Source organism: Calidris pugnax, unplaced genomic scaffold (assembly GCF_001431845.1).
Source record: "Calidris pugnax isolate Ruff unplaced genomic scaffold, ASM143184v1 scaffold13, whole genome shotgun sequence".
NCBI classification, from domain to species: domain Eukaryota; kingdom Metazoa; phylum Chordata; class Aves; order Charadriiformes; family Scolopacidae; genus Calidris; species Calidris pugnax.
This window is the reverse complement of record NW_015090810.1, coordinates 10,605,603-10,632,250: the sequence shown is the minus strand read 5'-3', so window position 1 is coordinate 10,632,250 and position 26,648 is coordinate 10,605,603. Positions and strand designations below refer to the sequence as shown.

General features: G+C 44.9%; 1 protein-coding gene across 4 annotated transcripts in view; it reads right to left on the bottom strand.

The window, feature by feature from the left end:
* ZNF516 (zinc finger protein 516) overlaps positions 1–26,648 on the bottom strand; it is a 63,997-nt gene that overhangs the window by 5,925 nt on the left and 31,424 nt on the right. Inside the window, exons 2-6 of one of the 4 annotated variants that reach the window (XM_014938724.1) lie at positions 9,640–11,118; positions 4,613–4,717; positions 3,639–3,706; positions 2,998–3,045; positions 961–1,653 (exon numbers count right to left, since the gene is read on the bottom strand). In XM_014938724.1, coding sequence (XP_014794210.1) covers positions 1,648–1,653; positions 2,998–3,045; positions 3,639–3,706; positions 4,613–4,717; positions 9,640–11,118 — 1,706 coding nt within the window. In that variant the 3' untranslated portion in view covers positions 961–1,647. Of the gene's footprint in view, positions 1–960; positions 1,654–2,997; positions 3,046–3,638; positions 3,707–4,612; positions 4,718–9,639; positions 11,119–26,648 lie in introns of those variants that run through there. The other 3 variants (XM_014938722.1, XM_014938723.1, XM_014938721.1) reach the window with 3 other exon arrangements.

Here is a 26,648-nt window from a genome sequence, read left to right as displayed (position 1 = left end):
AGAGAACTTGTCATCTTTGGCTCCAGCACTGCAAATATGCTTCATATATTCTCAATTAGACAGAACTCTTCCTCATTGCTAACCAGTAAATCATGCCTTTCGAACGCCCAATAACTTGTCCCTTAACATTTTTAGAGCATATTGTAGCACTAATAGAGGATAAACTATATTCCTAAAGTGGGCCAAGTTTTTATATGTTTTTAAAAAGGCAGAAGCAGAAATTAATGCAAGGCATATGTACTAGAAATTGCTACCGCTGCTGTCACCATTTTGCAAACACAGGCTAGAGACTGACTCCTGTGACACTGAAAGCACTTGGGAATTGGGCTTCTGGCTGCAGTGCTGCAGCATCAGGCAGTGTCTCTGAAATGACCCCACACTTTAGGAGAGCTTTGCTTGGAGAGCGGTAGTGGCTTCAAGATACACGCGGTCGCAGGGACCCTTCCAAAAGGGAGCCAGCTTTTGTCTTGCAACATACAAGCAACTGGAGCGCGCTCCCCGAATTCATGCCTACTAAATCAGGTCTTTGGATGCTGCTCAGTGTATTCCAAATTAAGATACATATTCATTGTGGAGAAGCAAGCTTAATTATGGATATATTGGGATATTTAGCATTTATAAAAATATTCAGAATATTCAGTATGTTTAATATGGCAGCATTTCAAGAGAATCTACATGACTTTGCACAGATTGTATTGACTTGGGGTATCTAATGAGCATTTGTTGTCCTTTAGACAAAGAAGAGTAGGAAGTATTCCAGAGTTCATGGGAAATTCATTTGATGCAACGATGTCCTCCTTTGTTATTTTTAAGGCATTCAGGTAGAAGTAAGAAACCACAGTAAATTATGTTATGAGGGAAATTAACATCTTATTTCCTATGTTTTGTTTGTATTTCATTTGTGCTGATAACAAAGTATGAAACACAGCCCAGTGTAATATTATCAAAACTGGGTGTGTATGGTTTTCTTTACACACCCCCATAGGTGGCCTACTTTTCAGTGATGCTGAACACCTGCGTCTCCTGTTGGTGATTCACTACCATAAAGTAGGTTTCCTATTTAGACACCTAAATATAGATTTAGCTGGCTCATTTTTAAGAAGCCTAGCTGTAGACCCTATTTTTAACTCTCAGAATTAGAATTATTCTGCGAGAAAACCGCTACATAATGTAACACTCTTGTAAGCTACTATGCTGGGGGATTTTAAAAGCCCTACCTAACATTCTTTCATAAAGGAAACCTTTAGAGATGATCTTCAGGTTGATTGCTGAAGGGAATGGGGGAAATGTGAAATACTAATGTTAATATTTTTACTCTTTAGCAGACTACTCAGGGGAAGATATTTTACCTGTGAGGAGGAAACATTATGTAAAGTGAATCATTTCCACTTAACATTAAAAAAAAATACCTTTCATTCTCAAGCTACCGTACCTGGCGACTATTGTTTCTTGCTTGGAGCATGTGCATTGCAGTTCTGTAACTTGAACTGACTATACACTGTAAACTCTCATGAATAGATCTGTCCCCAATTAAGAAATGAAATGAAGACACGGAGTGACAATGTTTAAAGTGGGAAATCATAATGTTACCAGAATGCTGCAGGCATCGTTCTCAGTGCAAGCTCGTTTCTGCGCTTCTGAAGGCCCCTACAGCTGCAGGTAGAAATGAGCGTGTTACCTCTCTAACGCCCAGGGACTGTGCGGGTGGAGAAGTCTTCTGGGGGAGCACAAAGCTGCTCGCGACGAGAACAAGCAAAACAGCAGACAACTGAGTAATCCTTACCGACACAGATGCTGACAAACTGAGACAAAGGCTGATACCGAGAAGCAAACAAGACAAAAGAAAGGGAACTATCTCCTGGAGAAGTGATCACACTGCAGCTTCTGCGGAAGAAATACTGACTGGCAAGAGACAAAGCAATTCATGATGCTAACCCCTACCCAGTATTCTGCTGTATTGAGAGATGCTGTAATTTAATCAAATACTTTGAAGACAGATTGACATGGACTGAGACTGCAAGAGCAAACTACGTTTGCCGTGGAAGAAGTTAGTCAATAAATTCTGGCATGGCAGTAGTTTACAGAGACAAGATTATGAGTAAATTTATTGTGCAGTAATATAACCCAAATTGCAAAAGGAGTCCAGATATGGACTGAGCTGCCACATCTCTTTCTGGATAGATACAACCATTTCAGATTTCTTTGGAAACGTATTTCCAACTTTGACCTTACATTGACTTTTAGAGGAAAAAAGCCCAGATGTCTTCAGAATCTGATCTCAGCCACACATGAGATAAAACCACGAGCATGAGAAGATGAAAGAGCATTCTAAAGATGCTTAGGTTTACTAAAACTACATTACTTAACCAATAAGAACCAAAGACTAGCTGCAGTGTTTCACCCTGTCACATACTTCTACTCAGAGGTACGTCCTTGCACAATTGTATTAGATAAGCATCACAAAAAGAGCACTTCCATCTAGTTCTCCAACTATAGCATAACTTTGCTGCTACTGTCCCACAAAAGCAAAGTAAACATTGCCCACAACACCTATCGAAGTGTTACGTCATCTTGAAAACTTTATGAGGTGAGTTGCTGGCCACTTCTATGGCCTGACAGCAACTCAGATTCTCCTACGGCAGAGGCTGGGTTCCCTGCATAGCCTTTGGGCCAGAAAGATGCAAGTGCAACAGAGAAGTTGCTAAGAGTCTCCATGAAGGCTGCAGCGTATGAACTATGCGATGTGGTGGTGTGAGGATGTGTACTGAGCAAGTAGAAACCAACTCCTAAACTTCACGAAGGCAGCACTAGCATGGAGATGCGTTCTCTAAGCATAGTGAAACCATCTGCAGTCATTTAGTATGAGACTGGAGGACTGGAAAAGTGCTGTAGTCACAATTAAACTGAAAACATAGATGAAAGGAAAAGTGAGTGATGCTGGAGGCAGCTTCACAATGAAAGAAAACTGCCCATGAGAAGGCGTGCCCTGATACCCACCTGCCAAGCTGGAAGATGGTGTGGGAAGGTCCAGGTGATGACACTGGTCTCCAAAGACATAAGATACATGAAACAAATTCAGTTTAATGGTTTTCTATGTAACAGCTTTGTCATGTATAATTCAGAGCGCTGAGAAGTGTTGGTTAAGATGGGAAACTCTGTACACTAGAAACAGTAAAGCACACCACCACACAGAGTCCGTAGAAACGGGAAGATGAGAGCCTTTCAAAGGCCAGATATGGGATACCAGGGTATGAATAGTCTTCAGAAAAATACAGCCTAAGCATCAATTGTACTGTTGCAGCAGAAAATGTCTTAGTTGTAACAGCAAATGATTTCTAGGAATTCTTTATGTACTATCTCACTATTACACATCACTGTGCATTACAGAGTTACCTATCCCACCCAGTCCCCAGTAACATGCTTATTTTAACACCACCTACCTGCTCTACAATTAACTGACTCTCTATATAATAGACTTTATAAAATGCTTAAAAAATTTAAGAGCTGAAAATCAAGCAACACCGTTATTATTTATACATGTTATAAACCAGTCAGTGCTTTAGTGATGAGTATCATTGTGCAACTTTTTCCCAGCTACCACATTAAAAACCAAACATCCAATTAATTGTAAAACATACTTGTTTTGGGGCATCTGCGGAGGTGGTGTGAACTTCAGTACCTCGGAGTCCATTAGACTCAAATACCACTGTGGGAACAAGGGGGCTTGTTAACAGATGAACATTCAAGCTTCGTTAGTGTGTGTACATTATTTGAGACCATTACAGATTAACCACGTTCAAAAAAAGACACCAGCTACTAGCCTGTGGCCGGAAAATACCAATTTACCGTAACACTTACTGTAAGAGAGTGTGCTAATGGCAGCCTAGGGCCACTGCCCTTTTTAATTCAGACTTCGGCGCTGAAGAAAGCAATCACTGACAACATTAATTATCAGTGTATGTGTAAAGGGACCCTCTTCTTGCATTACTTACCATTTGGCCTCTGTCATTTTGCATCAGACTGGCTTATGTATGCATCATTCACACTTTTCAGGAGGAACCCGCTAGTCTCACTGTCTCGTGCAATGCTCAGGAGGTCTCTCGACACTGGTGGCTTTAGCCTCCTACAGCCTCAACCACAGACCACGCAAGGTTAAAACTGGCTGGCAGGGATTTCCCATTTTAGGGCTGACCGGTCTGCGGAAAAATCTCGTTTCCCGCAAAAATGTTCCTGTCAACAGCAATGATGAGGCAAAACAAAGCCTTATGTTGTGCTGAAAGGGGTACTTTGATTTCAATTTGTGCTGGTGGCAACAGAATTCATTAGCATATTCATTTCTGAGTACCCTACTCTCTAATTAAAATAAAGCATTTGCAAACAGACTTATCTTAAATGCATTGCAATTTTATGGAGTTCGGGCGGGGATCAGGTAAGCAATATCCGGAGAACAAGAGCAATAGTCATAAAAATAAAAAACCTGTCTATTAGATTTAGGTACTGGAATTACTTAGGTTAGCACGGTATGTGCAATGTAATTCTTGGCATTTGTTAGCCGGATCCGAAAGCAGGCAAGCGGGAAAGGGAGAAAGCAAGAGGGAGTGTGAAAAGGTACCTGTGTGGGACCTTTGATGAGTCCTGAGGTGACTGGGTTGGGTAAAGCATTTTCCACATTCTCTGCAGACGCAGTCTCCTTGGCGTGTTTGTGTCCTGAGCATCCCTGTAGTCGGGAGGGAGGGGAGGAGGAGGGGGTGGGGGAGAGAGGAGAGAGGAAAGTTGAGAAGAAAACATTATGCCAGAAGAAAACATCATTAGTATGTCTAATGTGTCATTATGTGAGGCTACCTTCAGGCCCTGGATGACAACTGTCAGCCTTCATCTAGGCAGTGGCTGACAGGCCAGGCACACACAGGACTGCAAGAATGCATAAATTACATTGAATTAAAAAATGCTCCCCATGATGTGCCCGCACCAGGACTGGCATGTCAGGTGTGCGCTTTTCAGAGCAGCTGGATCCACTTCTCAGCCATCACCCAGCTTTGTCAAGCAGTACATCAGGCAAATCAAAGTGACTCCAGCGTGGCGGAGACAAGTCACATGGATAATAGGAAGTGAGTAGGACCAGAGCCCGACTGTCCCCCCCGGGCGGCAATACCTCAGAGACAAATGCAGAGCGAGCGGAGCCATCACAGACTGATCAAACCTTTCGCCCCTGCCTACCTGCCTGCCGGTGCTGCTTTGACCCCGGACCTCTGAGGCACAGACGAAAGACATCTGTGAATGAAAGTGTCATTCCGGACATTTTGAGCTGGTTGCAGCGCAGCAGCCTTCCCCCAGCCCTGGGTAAACATGTTTTCTAGGCCATTAGCATTTGTGGAAAACCGCTCAAACCTCTCCTTTTTCTCCAAAGGTCAGTTTACAGCATCTGACTTAAAGGGCTGGTCTTTGTCTTTTTGCTGCTGATCAAAAAAGACACATTTGACTTTTATTGGGCTTTTTTATTATTAAAAAAAAAAAAATATGTTTGAACATCATTTTTTCTATTTTGGTAAAATGCCCTCCTCAGAAGGAAAGAGCTGATGTTTCCATTTGCCACTGGAATAGTTTGGCTTTTAAAGAAATTCTCGGGGTTGTCAGCGGAAGTGAAGTTTTTGCTTTTCCTTCATTTCCTCCCCCCCCGTTACAGCATTTAAAAAGAACAAAATTCTGAACAAAAGTGTGACAACAAAAAAACTCAACCCACAATTTAAAAAATCAACTGCAGGATGCCAGAGGACTTATCTGAAATACAGATGCTATATTTGAAAACAAATGGAAAAGAAGATGGGCTGCCATTTAAGCCACCAAGTGTCCTGCAATGTTTTTACCAGAGCATATATTGAAAAGAAATGTCTGGCTGACAAAAAAAAAAAAAACAAAAACCCCTCACAATTTTTTTTTCTTTTTATAATAGCACCTCCTGCAGATGGCAGCACAGTCTGCATAATGTAGCTGAACACGCACTCCCAACAACTATGTTCCTGGCAGTCAAATACAAGATCATGACTTAGGGGCAAATCCAGATCACGTATACCCACACACACACACAAAAGAAAAAAAAAAAAAAAAAAAATCACATAAATTTCAATGAGAGCTTCAATGTACTATAATGAGACAGATTTGCCTTGTAAGGCAGTCAAAACTAAAGCAGATTTTCTGGTCTGTTACTAGCAATTTCCCCTCACTGGCCAGAAATACAGCTACAAGCTCAAAAGCAAAGCTGTGTGAAGTGTGTTGAGGGACCAGACATGGCCTGTGCCAGACTGTTGTGCCGGCCACCAGAGAGGCAGGACAAGGCTCTGCTAACAGCAGAGAAGCTCCCATGGAGTGAAGGAGTCCTGGGCTCCTCAGGTGGCTTTCCTGCCACCTCTGGAAAGACATTTAATCTCTCTATACCCTAAGCCTCCCTCTGTGAAAGGTGAATATGCTCATCTCAGCAGCCATCAAGGGCCTGATCCGACAGCCTTCATGGAAGCACTGCTCCCTCCTGAGTCATACAAGAGGGAAGACTGAGGATGCTGTTATAAGCCAGTGTACCCTGTACAAACACCAAAGGTGAGCAGGTTAGGATTTTCATCTAGCCCCTCCGTGGCCCTCATTTTATTAAAAAGCACTCACTTATTTAAAAAGCAGGTGGAAAAAATGGGATTGCTTCCAGGTATATTTGCTATTGTTGCATTTCCTAAGCAGCACCATAAGGCTTTGGTAGTTCAGAGCTTTGAGGGATGGGCATCACTGCTGCAAGGCAATACCCCTATGAATCATCACTCAGGTTATCCTGTATGTGAACAAAAGAGGGTGGATGACTACAGGTGTTAGCAAATTAAGGTAAATGAACGTGACCATCTGAATGAAAGCTTCTGTGAAACCGATGCTCAAACCTGGCCTCAAAGGAGCCCATGGAAAGAGTGCTTCTGCTGCCATAACCCATCCTTTCCTAATCTGGCGATTCACGGAAAAATAATGAGTAAAATAAATAATCACCACCAAATATAATGGTAAGATTCTCTCTACAAGGATTTGGGAAGATTGGGCAGTGTGAAACAAACCTAGGCTAAGCGCAGCAAGCTTTGTGTTTGCAGCTGTGTCACAACAGTACATACAACTCTCTCCTCCAAGGACACACTGAAATAAACACAAATGTAAAAGAAAGGATCCCATAAATAAATCCAGCCACTCTAAAGGAAGCTGAACACTGCACAGACTAAATATTCTAGTGTGATCCAAGATGAGGCCGTATACCAAACACCCAAGTAAAGTGTGTTGGGAATGTTCAATTGGGACCAAAAAAAAAAAAAAGTGACAAATAGTATACCCAAGTGGGATTTCTGGTTGTCATTTATGTCATGATTGCCATACTCACATTGCCATATTAAGACTCAATTGTATGATGCATACTGACTCAGAGAGCTCAGTCTAGGGCCATGTGTTATTTCATGTTATTTCAGACAAGGTTCATTTACCCTCCTCTATCTGCAGTTGGTAGGATCTCGTTCCTTTTGCCTGCAGCAGCTTTTTATTTTAGTGCTATGAAAAACAGCCATCATGCCAATTGGTTTGGAGAACCATCAACAACCTGGAAGTTGTATATAAAATGAAGACAAGCTACATAAAAAAAAGAGGTTTCAAATTCTGAAAACTTGATTGCTATAAAACACTCGGAATGAAAGAAGAGATTTCAAAGCAGAGATGGGCACTAAATAACTTTCAGTTTAAGTGTCTCTGGAAACCACTGCCCAGCAAAAACATTTTGGCAATAAAATCCCTCTTAAAAAGCAAGTAAATAGCGACCTCCTTGGAAACCCTGCTCCTGCTTTACTTTGCCCCAGTGGTCCTCACGGTCTTTCTGGTGCCTGCATTCACTAAGCCAGCTTCTAGTTCCTCACCTAGGAACACGGCTTAGCACAGCTGGGAGCTCACTGGACCAGTAAGATTTCTCTGAGCAGGTTGACACAATTGTAGTATTAGATAACATCAAGGAGGGCACGCACGTAAAGGTACACCAAGTTTGTGGTGGAACAATTAACTGGTATTTAGAGCAGGAAGCGGGCACGGAGAAACTTCAGAAGACACTGGGATGGCAAAAGCAAAGCCAGCTGGACAAAAACAGGAATGCTGACCCTGCAGTTTTAGAAACCGAGCATGTCCTCCTCTGCTTCCTTAACAAAAAACAGGAGGCTGATGTTAGTTACAATCATCACGCAGCCTCTAACCACCTGCAAACCAATCTACTCAACAGTAACAAATAACAACAGTACCTCCTACCCAGCATAACTTTTGAAATGATTGAGCAAAACGGACACAAGAGTGGCTGAAAGGTACACCTCATGGAGCATTTCAGATAGGTTTTGCCCTCTTGTCTTCTCCCAAAGACCTTCCACCAAGATCTGACCAAACACTATGGCTCCTGCCTTGCCTCCCAGCTGCCAGAGCTGTCAATTTGCACCCGCCTTCTGGGCACTGGACCACAGCTGTCCTTAAACTACCAGCTTCCAAATGTCCCGTGTTTCTTCACACTTGCAAAATGGGGTCAGAAGCTCCATTTCACACGTGCTTTTGGCAAAACAGAGAACACTATGTCAGGTGAGGACACTAGAACACCGGTCTGGAACCCGTGCTCTTTCTATGTGGAGTTCAGTTCTTGCACAACTTCTACAAAGAGAAGCAGTGTATAAAAAAATGGGATGGTTTACAAATGGTGAGAGCTGGGACTATGGCTCCCATTCTGACCCCCTACACACACCCTCATCTCAAGAGTAATAAATCAGTGTGCTTTTCAGTTTCCACTGAGACAAACTAAATCTGGCAGATCATCAAACAGTATGGTTTCAAATGCAAATAAATAGGTTTCTCTCTTTTTTTTCCTTCTTCTTTTTACATGGCAGTTGACTGGCAAGAGACAGAAGGAGAACTGATACTTTTTTTAGTCCCTGAACTTTTAAACTGGCTATTTGCACAACTGCCTCTCCTGCTTATGTGAATTAACAGGCACACATTCAGCCCTACCTCTTTTTAATTATAAACATACAAACAGATCAAAGGAATCATTTGAAAAATAGGATAGCAGTCTTTGATATGGACAAGGAAGATCTTAAGACTTTTGTCAAGAAAGACAAAGGACACTGACAAGTGATTATCTCTCTCTATTGTTGGAAGACTTGTTTGCAGACAAAATTGAACAAAAACCTCCAAAATAACATCACAGATAAGCCCCAGAGGATGTTTATTTTGCCCGAAGCAAAAAGATGATGATGTGTGCCAGCACCAGCATATCAGGGGGATCTTCGTGTGACAGCACATCTGTGTAACTTGAGCCTGCTTGAAAGGAGGGGACAAAGGAACAGTAATACTCCAGGTGGAACCAGTTACATTTAACCTGCGACAGAAATGTCACACAGTGCATGAGGGGGAGCTCTGCAATGTTAGAGATCGGTAAACAAACCTATTCAAGCCTATCCAGAAATGATAAAAACAATGAACTTGTAATCCCGACCGTTAAAGGGAGAGAAGGAAGAAACTGTGAAACAGCATGTCATGACTCCAGATGAAGCAGGAACAAGCAAGCCACGTCCTCAGCTATGGAAGGGCCTGGGAAAATCTTACCTGTGTGATCCAGGACAGGGCTGTTGGCACCACAGGTTTGGTACAACGAAGCAAGGTCCTTTGGAATGTATGTTTTAAAGATATTTAAAACGTCCAAACGTTTCTCGTGCCCGTCTGATCCCAGATCCTGTTTGCTGGAGTGTAAGGCCGGAGAAACTACGGCGGCGCTAGGCGGGGGCTGCAGCAGTGGACTCGCTCGTGCTACCGCTGTGCAGTTTGCCAATGTCCTCATCTCATTCCCAGCCTTCACGAGAGATTCCCTCTGAGGCACCAGTGGCTCTTCGTGTTTAGTGTACTGCTCGCTTTTACACAGAGGATGATATTGCGGCGGTGGGCTGAATTTGGCCTTCATGGAGTCAGACACACAGTGCTTACCTGGAGGGGCAAAACTAGTACTTCCTTGGGGAACCATGTACTTTTCCACTTGCTTACTGTTGGTGGGCTGAGTGCTAGGCCTCGATATGACCGTCTGAGTAGGCGTTACGCTTCTGCTATAGGCTCCCATTTGCATAAGTTTGGAATTTGCTTCATATTTACTTTTTTGTTGTGCTGCTATGCTGTATTGCTCCTGGGAATGGTTTAACTTGGGCTGCCTGTACCCATCTAGACCTGATAAGCATGGACCACAGTGGCCGAAGGCATGACCGTCCTTTGACTGATGTGTACTCCCGGACTTTGCAGTCATCCCAACAGAAAGAGAGCTGCTTTTGGAGCCTGGCAATGCACTTGGCACTTGAGTGCGCGTAAATCTGGCAACGGGCAATGGCTGGCATTCCTTACCGCCAAGAACAGGAGGGGGCCCAGTACGCCCACTCCTCGCCAGAAAGACCAGGTTGTTTTTAATACTCTTGAATCCATTCTGTTGAACCCAAGGGGGAACCATCGAGTTACAGCTGATTTTGTGCAAAATTCTTTTGTGCATCCACAGGACTTCAGGGTAGTAGGTCTTGTGACTGCAGAAAGGACACGGGTAGACAATTAAAGCAGCCTGCAAGGATGTATTCAGATTTTTATTGCATGAATTATCCCTTGTTGATTTTTCACTCAAATCGAGTGGAGCTACCTCTTGAGCTTCAGCACCTTTTTCTATCAGAGGATGCTCCCTGTTTAAGTCTAGCAAATTTTCTCTTGAGCGACTAGCCTGCACTTCGAGTGACATTTTCAAGTCCATAACCATGTTTGAAGATGCCTGGCCCACACCACAAGCAAAGCTAGCAATGCGACTGGAGCAAGGAAGCCCTTGGCTGTGGTGAAATCCTGGCATCTTGACGTCGGCAGAACCTTTTAGATCTTGGTATTTCGAAAAGGGCTGCTTGATGACACTCTCCAGGGCTGACACCAGGGCAGGAATCTCTGGTTTAGATTCCCTGACCTCGTTTTCTCTGGCGTTGCGGCCTCCCAGCTTTGGGAGTTCATCCAACTGAGATGTTACCATTGGAGCTTCCTCTTCAGAAAAGTTGCAACGGTATGGCTTTTCATCTGAACGGGACAAACAAAAAGACATCATTGTCATTTTATGCAGAAAGAAGCACAAAAGAGACAGAAAAATTCAAGACTAGAGTAAGAAAGCAGGAGAAAAAGGAAACTTTGGTATTAGTATCATAATAACATGCTACGGACCAAATGTACTGTATAAGCAAGAAAATCTTGAAACAAGACACAACTAAATTTACTTTTAAAGATGACTGCAAAGTCTGGATAAACTCTCCAATACTGCATGTTTATAACATTTTGAAGAAAGAACAATTCAGTAATATACCCATGTTAAAATTCTGGGACTTCAAGAAAAACAAATATGCAACCATTTAATGCTTTAACAAAAGCAAAGATAATGGAGCCAGATAAGACTGTCCTAGTTAAAGGTCTGACAGTGTTTCCATTACAAGCCCCTATTTTCAAAGGGTTTATAACTCAGCAATAAAAGTTGGCTCCACACAGAAACCAAGCATATAAGCAGGTACAGCGTATAGAAGAAATAGCTCACTTAAGAGGGACTTTCGCAGTGGCCAAGTATAAAAGATGAGTTATGGAGGATGTAATTTTTGAATTTTCCATCCGTTAGTTTAAAGCTGATACTTCTTTTTTTTAACATACTTCTATGTTTGAATCAAACTTTAGGAAAATTTTATGACGCTTAATCCACTGAGAGATAAGGAATTCAACATTTTCAGCAATTTAGATTACAGAATTCAAACCAGACTTTTGATTCTTCCACGTTTTCTTCTTTGCTTCTCAGGTCTCCAGAGTAAATTTATCTACCTAACACATGTCCTGGAAAGAGAACATACTGGGCAGTGATTAAAGCCATTTAGGGGGAACGAGAAGAGTAGCATTTGTTTTGCTGGGAGTACAACTACCTCTGCCCGCTCTCTCGATCTCTCCGAGCTGCTGATGAAGCCATTGAATCCCTCCAAATCAGTTCACAAATCAATTCCACAGAGATTTTCACCACAGCAGTAATGCTTACTGCACTGAATCCATTTAACATGTAACTGAATTGAATCATCTGACAAACTTTCAGTTTCAATTAACATGCAGTTAATGAGCCACCGCCAGGCAAGTGTAAGGAGACCATGTTCCATCTAAAATGTCACCAGCCCAAAGTGATCACTGCATCCGTAGGAGTGGTGAGAATGGGAAAGGAGTGAACTGCTCTGGAGCTGCATATCCTCTCGCATCAACTCATAAAAGCCAGCGCTTCAGAAAATCAAGTGCTGTTCGTTAGCGCTGCACAATGCCACGGGCATTATTCTGCACGGCGTAATGGAAGATGCATGTCTTCAGCTGGAGTTTCACTGCAAATAAAGTCTACTTAGCCTCACCTTCAATTCAAGCAAAAAATTCTTAAGCTTTTGTTTAATTCGAGGTAATTAGGTTAAAAATAATCCCTAGATTTGCAGCCTTGCAGGGCTGAGTGATCACTCTGGTAAGATCATTTTCCTTTCAAATTCCCCAAGTGGGTAAACTCAGGGGGAAAAAACCCCCACAATTCAGAAACTTGTTTTTCCTGTGTTGCAGGGGGCAAGGCTTTGGGAAAGCACATGCCCAGCACTACTAGCCAAATTTACAGTTTAAAACAAAGACACTGCATGCAGCGGTGAAATCTGACACTGCACATCTGTGTTATTTTCAAAGCACATCTGTCAAAGCCCAAAATATTTGTGCTCTTAAATAAGATTTTAAGGCTTCTCTTTACGATCACAAGGAGTGGCTCCTTTGATCATCGCAGTAAATAATAAAGCAAAGCAAAACCAAATCATTCAGTCATAGCAGTACTCAGCAGAGACTGAACCGACCTGGCCGGGCTGAGCAGAGCAGGCAGAGGAGGGAGGTGGGGGACCACCACCACCCGCCTCGGGAGGCTCTAGTTGCTCCTTGGTCCACCTGCACAGCCGTGATGAAGGGGCTCATCAGCAGATGTCCAGAGTCCCTGGTTGCTCTGCGTACCTCAGATGCTCCTTGATGCTTTCTGATTGGTCAAAATCTATGTACCGTGCTGTTTGAGCAAAGAGGACAAAGTCGAACAGAGCGTGAGGTGGCATGGGCTAGGCCTGGGCTTGGTCTGGACTGTTCCGTTTAGGGCTGTAATTGGGAGGGGGAGGAGGAGAAAGAAGCAGAGAGACCACAGACCCGTGTGCCAGAACCGTGTGGGTATAAAACTTGGGACTGCAAACCTAGAGGTGGCTGCAGTCATTTCAGCCTTATTGCTTTAGTGCAGCCATCAAAGAAAAATGGATTTTCCAAGTGGAAAATGTAGCATGGAGTAGGAAAATGATAAAGGCAATTCTGAGGTGTATCCAGGGCTGCAGTTGCCACAATGCTGAAGGCATGCGCTGTCAGTACAATACATGAAAATTTGTTAGGTTATTACAAAACATAGCTTCTAACATCTCTTCGTAGCGTCTTGCTAAATTCAATTCCTCTGATGTCTCACACGAACAATACTGAACATACTAGGAATAATTTTAAAGGCTTAGATCAGGAGTCTCAACAGCAATATTTGTGTTAATTGCTCAAACTACACTTCTAGTTAAAACAAACAAACAAACAAAAAAACCCATACCCCTATCCTCCTCCCTCAAGATTTGGACAAACACACTTTTCACCTGGAGGCCAACTCATGCTTCTTCATCAGCACAAAGCACAGCATAAGCTTCTCCCTAGCCCTATCCTTCTCTCCACCAGGGACCCAACACTCCAGATACATCAATACCCGGGCTGAAATGCTGCCATGTGCCATCCTTCCCCTCATGAACGATGGTCCAGGCTGTGCTGTGAGCAGGTAGTAGAAGCCGGGGGAAAAGAGGAGATGCAGGCAAAAGCAAGAGGAGACAGTATGCAACCCGATAATATGGGCAGAGCCTTTTTAGAAAAATAGATTAAATTTATTTCTGCCTGCTCCCAGCCGCTTGCCCCAGCTGAAAAGGGGTACTAACAATCCTTTTAAATCACTGGTATAAAATATTGCTCTAACCAGCGCAGTGCAGGCATTACTGTCACCAGAAACTTTCAAGATTTTATTATGGCTAGGTCAAAGCAAAAAGCCATGAATGGGATGCCTTTTGCATGATCTCCAGGGACTATAACTCACATTCCCCATTGCAAGAGTTCTTGGCTAAGCATGTTCTCACTTTTTATCCTACAGTCCCTTTCATGGACCCACGGTTGTCTCAGTTCCTTTGTTTCTCACCCAAAACAGCCATTTACCTGTTGCATTTAAGAATGAGAAAGGTCCTTTTACCACATCCCTGAAATGTTACATTTTTTCTGTGTCATGGACACCTGGCCAACAGCTGAAGTGGACATAATTTAGAAGGTGCCCAGCTAGGAGGTGGCTGCTCATGCCACCTCGTGCCTTCAGTTTGGCCATAGCTTCAAAGACCGATGGCATCACAGACCACAGGAGAGCAAAGCAGAACAGTACTGAACACTTAACTATATGGGAAGCCACAGTCTAGAAACATGGGAACATTGCGGGATTCAACCAGTTCCTCAGAAATATAACTAATAGCCATCACTTAGTTACGTATCTAACACAGGCAGATAAAGGTAACTACCTTTCTCCCCACATATACATATTCCACTTCTCTCTTTCTCCCCCTCACATGCATAAACTCTGCTTGTTTTCTCCCCAGCTCTGTTTCTCCACAAAACAGCTGCACAGCTGTTTTAATTCATGAGGCTTCCTATAAAGTAAACCAGGCTACAAGCCTGAGGACAATGAAACCGTGATTTCTATTCAGAAGAGCAGAACAGGCTAGAAATTGGCCCCTTTTCTGGCTAGCATTACAGCACTAGGAGTCGAAGGAAAAGGAGCAGATGTGATGTGTTTGACTTTTAGTAAACATTTGATAGTGATTTGCACTTTGAGATGAATGTTGTGGCTCGATTTGAAAACTGGCTGCAAATAAATCATGATAAAAGCAAAGGATAACATTGGAAGAAGGTGTAATATTGCAAAGACCCGTATTAGGTCCTGTTTCACTTGGTATTTTCTTTAATGATCCAGAAGAGACTCTAGACAGCATGCTAACTTAAATCTCCAGGAAATATCGCATTTGGAGGAGCTGCAAAAATAACGGGGACAAGGAAATAATGCACAGGGACTTAGAGAGAACAGAAATGCAGTCTGAAAATAACCAAACGAGATTCATTCTGGAAAAAAAAAGCAGGCTAAGACAAGTGAAGGGAAATGATCCAAAAAAACCCCATGCAGTGGGAGAGCAAAATCTGGGAAGCAGCAATGTTGAAAATAACAGATGTTACAATAGACAGCAAGTTAAATATGAGTATACTAGGTAAGGTTCTTCAGCTTAACTTTCACAAATAAAAGTATTCATTATAAAACTAAAATAAAAACTACCACTCTGAAGAAGACACTTACATGATGGCCATGCTGGTCGCATTATTTAAATATATATATATATATAATTGATATATATATATATAAACAAGATATATATACCATTGTAATGGGCACTGTGTAAAGTCCACATTAAGCACAATAAAATGGGACACAGCAGGGGGAAAAGGCAAAAAAGCAGGTTTACAGTAGAAAATCGAAGTCTTTTATCCTGTGAAAGGAAGGTCCAATAAAAATACTCCATTCCCCCAGAATATCTGTGCAGATGTGCAAATACGGACAAGTCAGAAGGAGTTCTTCAATAGAAAAGTAACCAACCAGAAAATAAAGATGATGAGTTAAGTGTCCCTCACATGACTGAGAGAAGATGGGAGGGTGTCAGACTCCTGCAGCCTCCCCAGGAGTGCCAAGCTCCAAAAGAGAGAATTATGTCATCCTGAGCACTGGAGTCTATTACAACAATCAGATATAATTGCAGGCAGGAAAACTCATCATGAACTGGAAAAAAAAGACCCAATTACGTGTATTTGCAGCTTGCAGAATAAATGCCAAGGGAAGAGGCAGAACACCGCTTGGACTGTAAAACCTATATAGACAAAACATGGATTATCCAATGCAGGACAGAAATCCATCCTTTCACAGGGAGGCAGAAAGCATGACTTACTCTTTGCTCTACCAGCACAGCAAACCAAAACCCAGTTATCCCCACACTACAACTGCATTGTAGACATGGCAAAACCAGCCTTCCTTTCATACTAATTCCCTATGTGGTTAGCTAAGGAAAGAACTCCTGGAGCTTTCAACGGTGAGCCCATGACCCTCCTTAGCAGGGGGTTTATCACCTGAGTGCAGGTTGGGCTGTTCAAAGAGACCCAATATCTGTTTTGCAGAGGATGATTTGACTTAAACCAGCCATGCCCCCTGTCCTAGCTGCTTGCACACCTACTCCAGTTTTCATACTCCACACGCTATTCACTACCTCCCCTGCTTTCTGCTCTGGCTGTGACACTCAGCAGATCCCAAATGCAGTGGGGCAAAGCAGGTGCGAGGTGAGAGACAACTCCAACAAACCCGCTTAGCTTTTCATACAGCACAAGGCCACGCGCTGAAATGACAGTGGGAAGAAAAAGCTACGCTGTTTTGATACAAGATCCAGTCTCTCGGCTGCAAAGCTCATCTTGCTTTGCATGTTATTAGATATTTTCAGATGCAGCTACACCAGCTCCACAATAGTTCAGAAAAAGAGATGACCAAGGATCAGACTGGAAGACTCAGAACCGCAGGATGGGGCAGGCCAGCAGGTAAGAGAGTGATGCTGAAGGGTAGAAAGCACACGATCAACTAATATCCCCACTTCCTCTTGGACTAATTTTAGAACCGATGGCGAGTGTTTTTGGCTGAGGTTTGAGGTTTCAAACAGGGCAAAAACCCAACACAGCTCTTGAGATTGAGATGCTGCCTGATGCAGGTGGTTTATCAGCCAGCCAGCTCAACCCACCCCACAGAGGTTTCACTGCGGCCGCACGAGGGGAAACAGGGAGTAACACCGTCCTGCGCCGCAGCCCGGGAGCACACAGAAAATGAGTCCCAGGCCCCCCAAAAAGTCCTGCCTTTGGTCCTGAGAGAGATGTTTCTGCTTTATACTGTACTGCCTTTCCTTATTATTTTTCAACTACATTTTTCCCTTATCGTTTTTGTGACTAGAAGTTGGGAAGTTACCTTTTCACTTCCACGCCATCCACATTTCTAACACTATACTTCCATCTTTAGCAAATAAACCCAGATCATAGGTTTACCAATCCGAACTAGCAGCCCTTTGGTATAGTTTACATTCATGGTCTCTATTCTCCTTTTCTAAACATTACAGATGCTAAAATGACTTCTTAATGACTTTTTAATCTCACAGTTGGCAATTTCAGGACAAGGCCACATGATGGCCACTGTCAACTTCCAACCAAGTACTTCTTGGGAAAGGATGGTGACTATGAAAAAGCATCATCTCACAAGCAAAGAGAATGAACTGAAGTTTTGTATCCCTGGCTTTGGTGAGCAGGGCCAGGGAGAGGAAATTATCATCTGACCAAATCAGTGTTAAGGTTTTTAGGAACTTCGTATTAACAAAATTTAGCTTTTTTCCTTGTACTTTTCTTCCCAAACAGTACTACCACTGTTGCCATGATGATTAAATGACTAATGCCTAGAGCCCTGAATTCAACTTCTAGTATGACCACGCTATTTTTCAGCTGTTTTTCTTGCACATTTGTTTTCAGGCTTCCTTCTGTTCCTAGAATTACAATACAAAGATTTATTCCAAAGGCCCGTTTGCCTCATTTCACTAACTTTGCCCTCCACAATTTCTAACTTTACCTGCAAGGTGCTTTTTTGCCTCACTGTTAAACGCTTAAAACACCAAACCACCCTGCCCCGAGTATGCAAATAGCTGAAGGGCCCTGTTATATTATTCACCTCCTTCCCTCTGCAGCACTGGGGGACACTGCAGGGGATGAAAGCCGGACAGGCTGGCCAAGAGCACAGCTCCTAACGCTCCCCAGTCTCGACTAATCTCTCTGGCATTGTCCGGGAGGACACCTGCTGCTTGTGAAAACAAAACCCACTGAGCTCTTACAATCTGGGCAGCAAAAAACATGAATAGGCAACCATCAAACTAATTCAATAAAGTTTGTTCAGTTCTGGACTGCACATGTTGAGGTTTTTGAATTATTTCAGATTATTATTGTTATCAGAGACAGATAATGCATAATTTTGCATTTTGGAAAGAATCTAAAGATCATTGAAGTGATTGGGGAAAAAACCCACAAAAATTTTAGTTGATTAAATTTGAAATTTAACCTTTTAAGATGAGTGAAATCCGAGTCTGAGAACAGTTACGGTATAGCACACAAAAGACCCCTTTCTACACGATATTCCCTAGCTCAGTAAAATTACAAATTCCTTTGCACGGCAGAAATGCTTTAGAGTTATGTCACACTTCAAGGAGCACTTTTTCTTGGTGGTTTGTTTTTTTTTTAAAAAGGCCTGAAACCATCCCCCATCCGCACAGCCACAGATGCAAACGCCAGCAGGGTTATTGGAATTTCAAGCACAATCAGTGAATAGGCACCAACAAAGTAACTGGGAAAGGGTATCAGGTCCAGAATGTGTCAGGCTCAAGTGCGTGTTGTTAGGTACCGGAGGCATGACGAAAAACAAGCCTGAAAGTTCACAGTAAACTTTCTTTTTTTTCAGCTACTTGTATGTAACTTCTTCTTAAAGAGTATTTGGCTGTCTTAGTATCTAGGGTACCAATGCTACAAGCCTTCCAAAGGCCAACTGGCTGCAAGAGCAGCTCCATGTGTAAATTACTCCACTCTTCCCTCACGTAGTATCTTTTCATCACCCTCAGCTTCGCACAGGTGCACATCAAGAGCAAAAAGCTTTGTGCTGAAGCCCAAACGCAAACTCTCTTCTAGCACCGGGTGCTTTGGGAATTGTCTCCCAGGTATCAGCCCTTCCAGAGTCAACACAGCCTTTATGTGAAGGTGAGGGAAGGAAAGCATCCACGCCAGAGCACGCAGTGAAGTGGAAGTGCACGTGTGTGTAAAATGGCTGCTGCTGGCAGCGTGCCACAAACACGACATTTCCAGTGTTCATCTCATCTCTTTGTACGTCCTCAGTGGGATTTCTTTTTTTAAGTCATTATACACATGGTGCATAGGAATTCTGGGCAATGGCAGAGCTAATGATGACTTACCGATCCTTTCACCTCTGTATTTCTCACAGAGGTCCTTGAGGGTAATTCTCTGCCCAGCAGCAGGGGAAAGGCCCCACGAAATAACGTGTACTTATCTGCAGACAAAGCTGTAGCTCCTGTTATCAGAGTATTTCCAAGAGCCTTTTTCACCCTTCATCCACACCACCTTGACCCAAGGCTACTTAAGGCTTCAGTGGGGCTTTTGCTGGTTGAGAAGAAAGCTTATCCTTTAAACGAAGAGCTGAGGGGAGGTCTCTCCAGCCTCCCACAGCAAGGCTGCAACTAATGCATCCCATCCCCATGCTCTTGCTGAATCCCTCTGGCACCCCCAGCACAGCCACTTCTGGGACCGGAGACCGGACTTCCCAGTCATGCCCCACAGCCCTTCTTTGTCCTGTGAGCTTCAAGAGCATCCCCACGTCTTCCCATCTCATTCAGGGCTGCTCCAGCTACAGCTGGGCAGAGCACAGTGCCAAGAAACCAAAGTGAATTGTCCACATCACTCATGGTTTTCGCAACTCTGTCCCCACCTCACAAAACTTCAAACCTGCTTATCTTCCTGTAGGATAGGTAACGTCAAAGTGCCCGGGTGGGTGCAGAGGAAAGGGTCCGTCACTCCCACTCCCACACCAAACCAGAGCAAAGGCACTACATCGGGTTAAAAATTACAGGCACCTTCACAGTCCCGCATCACCGCCTGGATCCTGGAAGGTGGTGTGGGAATGGTACATACGTACCTGTAAATTACACGTAAAATAAAGGGAGAGATGAATACATACACTGGACCAATACAAAAACACTTGCAGGGACTGCTTGCCAAAATGAAAACTGTACAATTTGGCATTGCCTTAAATGTTGCTGTTCATAATACACTTAAAGAAAATTATGGGATATAAAACCCCTGGAATGCTCTGCAAAATTAGGAAGTGATTAGGCCAGATGATACCAATTTGACTCTAGCACAGCTTTGTCGTAATTCCAGAGTTAATAGAATTGCTGTATGAACTGGTCCAAAACCTAAGAAGAGTACTTCCAGTACGCTCTGTAGCTGCTAGGCATTTCTGCACGTGTGGCCCTGCCTGCTAAGTTTGGTGCAGGTAGAAGGAAGAAAAAGAAAGGGCGTAAGACCATTAACACAGCAGGATACATAGTTAAATTTGAGAGGGTTGGATTTGAGTGGGGGGTGTTGTGTTTTGGGGGTTTGATTGGGTTGTTTTTTTTAGCTTCCTTAGTTTAAGGCATAAAAAGAGAAGTGCAATTGGTACATCAAAACTACTTGCACAGAAGATGGAAAATTATGACTCAGATTTTTTTTTTTTTAATTTTTTTTAAGCAAGTGGCAGCCTGCTTGTACAGCCGCTCTAAACATAGGCCCAAACAGTTGTAAATCTTCCTGGAGATTTTCCCTTTCGTTCCAACAGTCAGACTTGCCACAATCTCTGCTCCAGAGCGCCTTCTTGACCACCACCTGCTCCTCTTCCTTCAAGTACTTTAAGAAGAAAGGCTTTTCAGGCCAGGACTTTGGACTGGCAGCCACCCCATACAGCTTAACATTCCTCATCCAATATTTCACTCCTCCTGTCGTTTGTTAAGCATGGGTAGCATATCATCATACATCATAAAGCCCTTTAGTAGAGCTGCTCAGTCTAAAAACAGAGGCTACAGCTGTGCTGTGGACTACGGTTCTGCAGAAATACCTAAACCACAGCCAGCAAGCCCAGCGTGGTAACAGAGGTAGCGCAGCTATGGAAATAAGGAGCTCTGCAGGACCTCATTTACCTTGTTTCTCCTGCCGAAGGCCACGCTACTATGGCTGGTGGCTCTGTCCACAGACTTAAGGCAGTCAAGGATCTCTAGTCTGCATGTCAGTCAGTGGCACACCACAGGAAAGTGAACTTAGTTTATAATTTTAAAAGCATTACGAGTATTTAAAGATGCTCTAGTTATACAGCACTTGTGTACAAAAAAAATATCTGCTTCCTTGTCTTAACTTTTTTTTCAGGTTTTCAGAGGAAAGATGAGTTTGGAAAGAGAATGGAAGAAAAGCCCTATTCCAGGGCTGGAATAGGAAAAGAAGCAAGTCAAATCAAATCCAAGACACAGGCTGGGCAGACTGAACTATCATCAGTGGAAACTGGATGCCCTCAATGACAGTGAGATTACTGGACCATAATTACCACCATTACACAGTGCCACAAGGATGTGGCAGGACAGATGAGGGGCTGAGCCTAGCAGGGTGTGTGATGTGCAGTTTCTTTGAGGTACAGAAAGACTCTAAGCTATTGACAGATCAAAAGTTCATTAGAACAGCTCTGCTCCAGATGGACCAAAGGGAACCAAAGCTACCAGGAAGTATGTGGTTGCAGACATGAGGGCAGCTTCTGGCCACTTGGCCAAGGCGACCAACTCAGCACCGACTGCAGCTGAACTGCACCAAACACTCTGCACACATGGCACAAGACTGGCAGCTCTGAGCTGAAGGCCTCAACAGAAGATGCTTGAGGTCCCTGCTCTCCAGACCCAGCTCCCCTCTACCCAGCCTCTAGCTCATCATCAGCGATGTTTGCTCCTATCCACCGCACAGGGCAGCAGCATTTGCAGGTTAGCTAATTGCTAGGTAAGTAGCTTTTCCCTTCCCCTTCCCTTTCTTTCCAGTGTCCTCCTTTGCTCCTTTGTGTAGGAACAGAGGAAACCATAACAATAACTATGGGAGGCACTTCCAGCAAAGTAAATGGCCTTTCAGACCTGGCTTGAAACAACCATGTGACAGCCTTACGCAGATCACTAAAGGCATCAGCCATTTACTGGCAACTTCCATAATCCCCTTGAAGAGCTAATAGACAAAGCAGGCTGGAACCTACCGCCACCAGCATGGCAGCAGAAAGGGCAGCTGCCTGCAGGCCACTGGTGCTCTAAAAGGGATTTGGAGTTTCAGCATTTTTCCTGACACTTTTCCTTTTATACCGAAAGGTAAATTGGAGAGCTCGTGAGAGCGCCAAAGTTCTGGGTTTGCTTCAATTCTTCCTTTTTAAAATCTGGAAAATGAGTAAAGGAAAAAATAATTTTCAAGATGTAATTTAAAAGATCTTAGAAATTCCAGCATCTATTCAGCTCTGATGTGTAGGCTTCCCATTTCAAAAAAGAGGAAGCCTTCTGTTTGGGAAGGAAGTCAGATGAGAATCACCCCACGGCGCATGATGTGGCTCAGGAAGGTCAGGAGGAGACAAGGGGATGTCTCAAAGATGTATTGAAAACAGCAGAACCAGCTCTAAATGTGTTTTAATGAATCTTTCAAATAATAGAAACATTGTTATGCTAAAGGAAGATGGGGGGGGAAATCAAATCCATTTGAAAAATAGCAATAGCAACACATCGCTTTTAAAATAAGCTTCATAGACAACAAAAGAGTAATTCTGCACCTGTGAGTCATGATTATTTATGTCACACTCTTATTTTAATAAGAGCTCTGTTAAAACGCTAAAATGTTATGAAATACTGAAACTAACTATTGCATATAGTGCATAGGAAGCTTCCCAACTTTTCCAATTAGCACCAAGGCTTAAGCTTTAAATGCAGCAGAAGCAAAAGAAATGCTGAAAAACACTGCCACAGGCTGGCTTAATTTGGAATTTCTCCTTTTCAAGAGGATCTGAAAAAATACCCAACACACATACATCCCAAAAGATTAGAGAGTACTATAGATTTTTTTCCTTTCCTCAGCCATTGTTCTGTTACAAATGTTACAAGAAAGTAGGAAAGTATGGTTAAGGGCAATTTACAAATTTGTCTGGGTAGAAAAGAGTTTCCACATGTGTACCTGCAGCAGCCTACAAACACCATTTTGGGCAAGAGGCTCAGTTAACCTCATTGCCGTCTTCTGCCTCCATATTGAGAGCAAGCCCAGAGAAAGCAGCATGAAAAATCCCTGTGCCTGCCTCGGGATTAACAAAGGAAGATTTTAAAATGTTGATGACAGGCTAGGTACATAAGGTGTCCTTAAACAGAAAGATGCCTGCCACTTCAGTGTAAGCTCTTCTCTTCAGATACACAAACCCGGTGGGATGGAGGGAACAAGGAACAAGCTGCAATGTTTCCGTGGCCTGGTGTATTTTTGCAAGAAGTAGTACTGATGCCTCTCTTCCTGAGGAGCTCAAGTGTTAATTATTCCCCTCGCGTTCAGGTCTTACAGGGACCTGATTTTTTGGAAACTCAGGAAGGCCATCTGCTTTCCCAGCAGCACACGATGGGTCTGGTCAGAGCAACTCCATCAGGGTTAAACAACACACTGGGGAGGGATGAGGGGAACTGAGGTAACCAAACCACCTCCCCACCCCACCGTCTGAGCTGCGCATCAGTTGCAGGGTCTGTTGTTGTGCACATAAAACGCCACAGAAAAAATAATAATGAAGGATTAAGTTACCAATAAAGACAGCTCCTCACATCACCCACGTCACTTGCCATTTACCCACATCGTTGCGTTACAAAAGGCAGGACACCCCCCAATCCCGAGCACAGTTGACTCCTTAAGACTGCTTCCAGACAGAAATAAAACTTGCCTAAAGAAGAATGGGCTTAAGGTATTAATCTGGTTAATTCAGATTCTTAAATAGCAAAATATCCTACAGAAAAACAGATGTTTGCCCAGATATTTCCAAAGCGAGAGGTAAACAATTGCATGGTGTGTGCATATGTGTGTGTCCCCAGTAGCATCACACAAAGAAGTACTTATTATCACAGCTACTCTATGACACAGTTAGGGGAACGTTAGGAAAATATAGCATTTTGAAAATCCTCCTCAGAGTCACTATAAATCTATTTACTAAGATGCATTTAATCCGTGACTCAGTCCACCTGCACACCTAACGGCACACGAGGTCCAGGTGGTAACTAGTCTTTACAGGACAGACACTGCATCAAACCAATTTCAGTTTTAGCTCTTTCATCAAAAGAAACAGATAGCTTCCAAAGTAACTTCAAGCAGTTATGAGAGAGGTTACATGGCTAACAGTTACCTATCCCCATCAATTAAGTAATTGATGTCAGAGGTGCTTGTCAGCACTACTAAGGTGTACTCCACCTTGGTACCTTCATCTGCATACGGGTATTGCTCTAACTTGAAAGCCCACCCTACGAATTTATCATCACGTGCAGCACATTTGACCTTCCCCTGCCACAAACCCACCATCATAGCGCTTGTGTCCCATTTGGTTTTGCACGGTTAAACCAAATTTTTACAGTACGCTGCCCACAAGGGAACGCTTGGCATTTCCACCGTCATTAGAGGCGGTGTTATTTCCCTTCCGTGCCGATGTCAGCCCGTGGCTCAGCAGCAAGCAGGCACCGGGCAGCTGCGGACCGCAGAGCTGGCGAGCAGGAGAGAGGAGGAGGAGGAGGAGGAGGAGGAGGAGGAAGGGGAGGGAGGAGGACGCGGTACTGGCCGCTCCGCCCGCGGCCGCCAGGTGGCGCCGCCGCCCAGCGGATGAGTCCCCCGCCGCCGCCGCCTCCGCCGCCGCCGCCGCCCGGGGCTGCGGCCGCCGTGTCCGGTGCCTCCGCCGCTTCCCAAAGCCATCCCCACCAGCGCCACCCCGCGCAAAACCGCCTCCTTGGCTTCGCGTCTGGGCTAGCCCGGTGCTGCCTGCGCCTCCTGCTCCAAAACGCCACCCACAGCGCAGAGAAACACCCCCGAACAAACCCTACCCACGGTGCGAAATTACCCCCGAACCAAACCAAACCAAAGCAAAGCAAACTCCTCACCAAAAAAATCCCCCCGGGTGATGGCGCTGCCACAGCTGCTGCCCAGGGCCACCAGCCCCTAGCATGGCTAACCCAGTGCAGGTGGCAACCTCCCCTCTGTGTATGCAACCCCTCCAGCCACCATCAGCACCGGTGGCCTCAGACGGGTCCTCTGTGCAGGGCAACACAGACAAGCTGGGGTGGGGGAGTAATAATAAATATATTAAGAAACAAAACAAATAGCCACCAAACAAACCAACCAACCCAAAAGAAGGGCTCACCTCGCAGAAGCATCCCCAGGACACAGCAGTGCCTCGCAGGACACCGCTCCCAGGAGAGGCAGTCCTGGGTGGGATTCCTCTCTGCTTCACCACCCGCTCAGGACAGCCCCGTTTCCTGCCCTGTGTGAGCTGCTGCACAGACGGTGCTGGTGGAGTCACTGGTGTTACCTCTGAGCATCCACCACCGCACCTCAGAAGCACCTCGCAGCCCAGAAGAGGAGAACTAAGCAACTGGACCGGGAAGGGTCAGCCAGCATCCCATGGGATCAATCTTCCCATTACACCTCTCACCAGCTGTGAGCCCGGGACACCTGGTCTCCATTGCAGGGAAGTGTCTGAGCTGAGCTTCCCTGCCATCCCTAACCAAAACCATACGTGCCCTTGTGCCTCTGCATGATGGGGGGACAGGTCACTCCGTGCCCAGGCGCAGGGTGGAGCGGGGACTCCATCCTCTCCAACAACTGTTTAGTAGGGAGGAGGAGGAGGAGGAGGAAGGGGAGGGAGGAGGACGCGGTACTGGCCGCTCCGCCCGCGGCCGCCAGGTGGCGCCGCCGCCCAGCGGATGAGTCCCCCGCCGCCGCCGCCTCCGCCGCCGCCGCCGCCCGGGGCTGCGGCCGCCGTGTCCGGTGCCTCCGCCGCTTCCCAAAGCCATCCCCACCAGCGCCACCCCGCGCAAAACCGCCTCCTTGGCTTCGCGTCTGGGCTAGCCCGGTGCTGCCTGCGCCTCCTGCTCCAAAACGCCACCCACAGCGCAGAGAAACACCCCCGAACAAACCCTACCCACGGTGCGAAATTACCCCCGAACCAAACCAAACCAAAGCAAAGCAAACTCCTCACCAAAAAAATCCCCCCGGGTGATGGCGCTGCCACAGCTGCTGCCCAGGGCCACCAGCCCCTAGCATGGCTAACCCAGTGCAGGTGGCAACCTCCCCTCTGTGTATGCAACCCCTCCAGCCACCATCAGCACCGGTGGCCTCAGACGGGTCCTCTGTGCAGGGCAACACAGACAAGCTGGGGTGGGGGAGTAATAATAAATATATTAAGAAACAAAACAAATAGCCACCAAACAAACCAACCAACCCAAAAGAAGGGCTCACCTCGCAGAAGCATCCCCAGGACACAGCAGTGCCTCGCAGGACACCGCTCCCAGGAGAGGCAGTCCTGGGTGGGATTCCTCTCTGCTTCACCACCCGCTCAGGACAGCCCCGTTTCCTGCCCTGTGTGAGCTGCTGCACAGACGGTGCTGGTGGAGTCACTGGTGTTACCTCTGAGCATCCACCACCGCACCTCAGAAGCACCTCGCAGCCCAGAAGAGGAGAACTAAGCAACTGGACCGGGAAGGGTCAGCCAGCATCCCATGGGATCAATCTTCCCATTACAC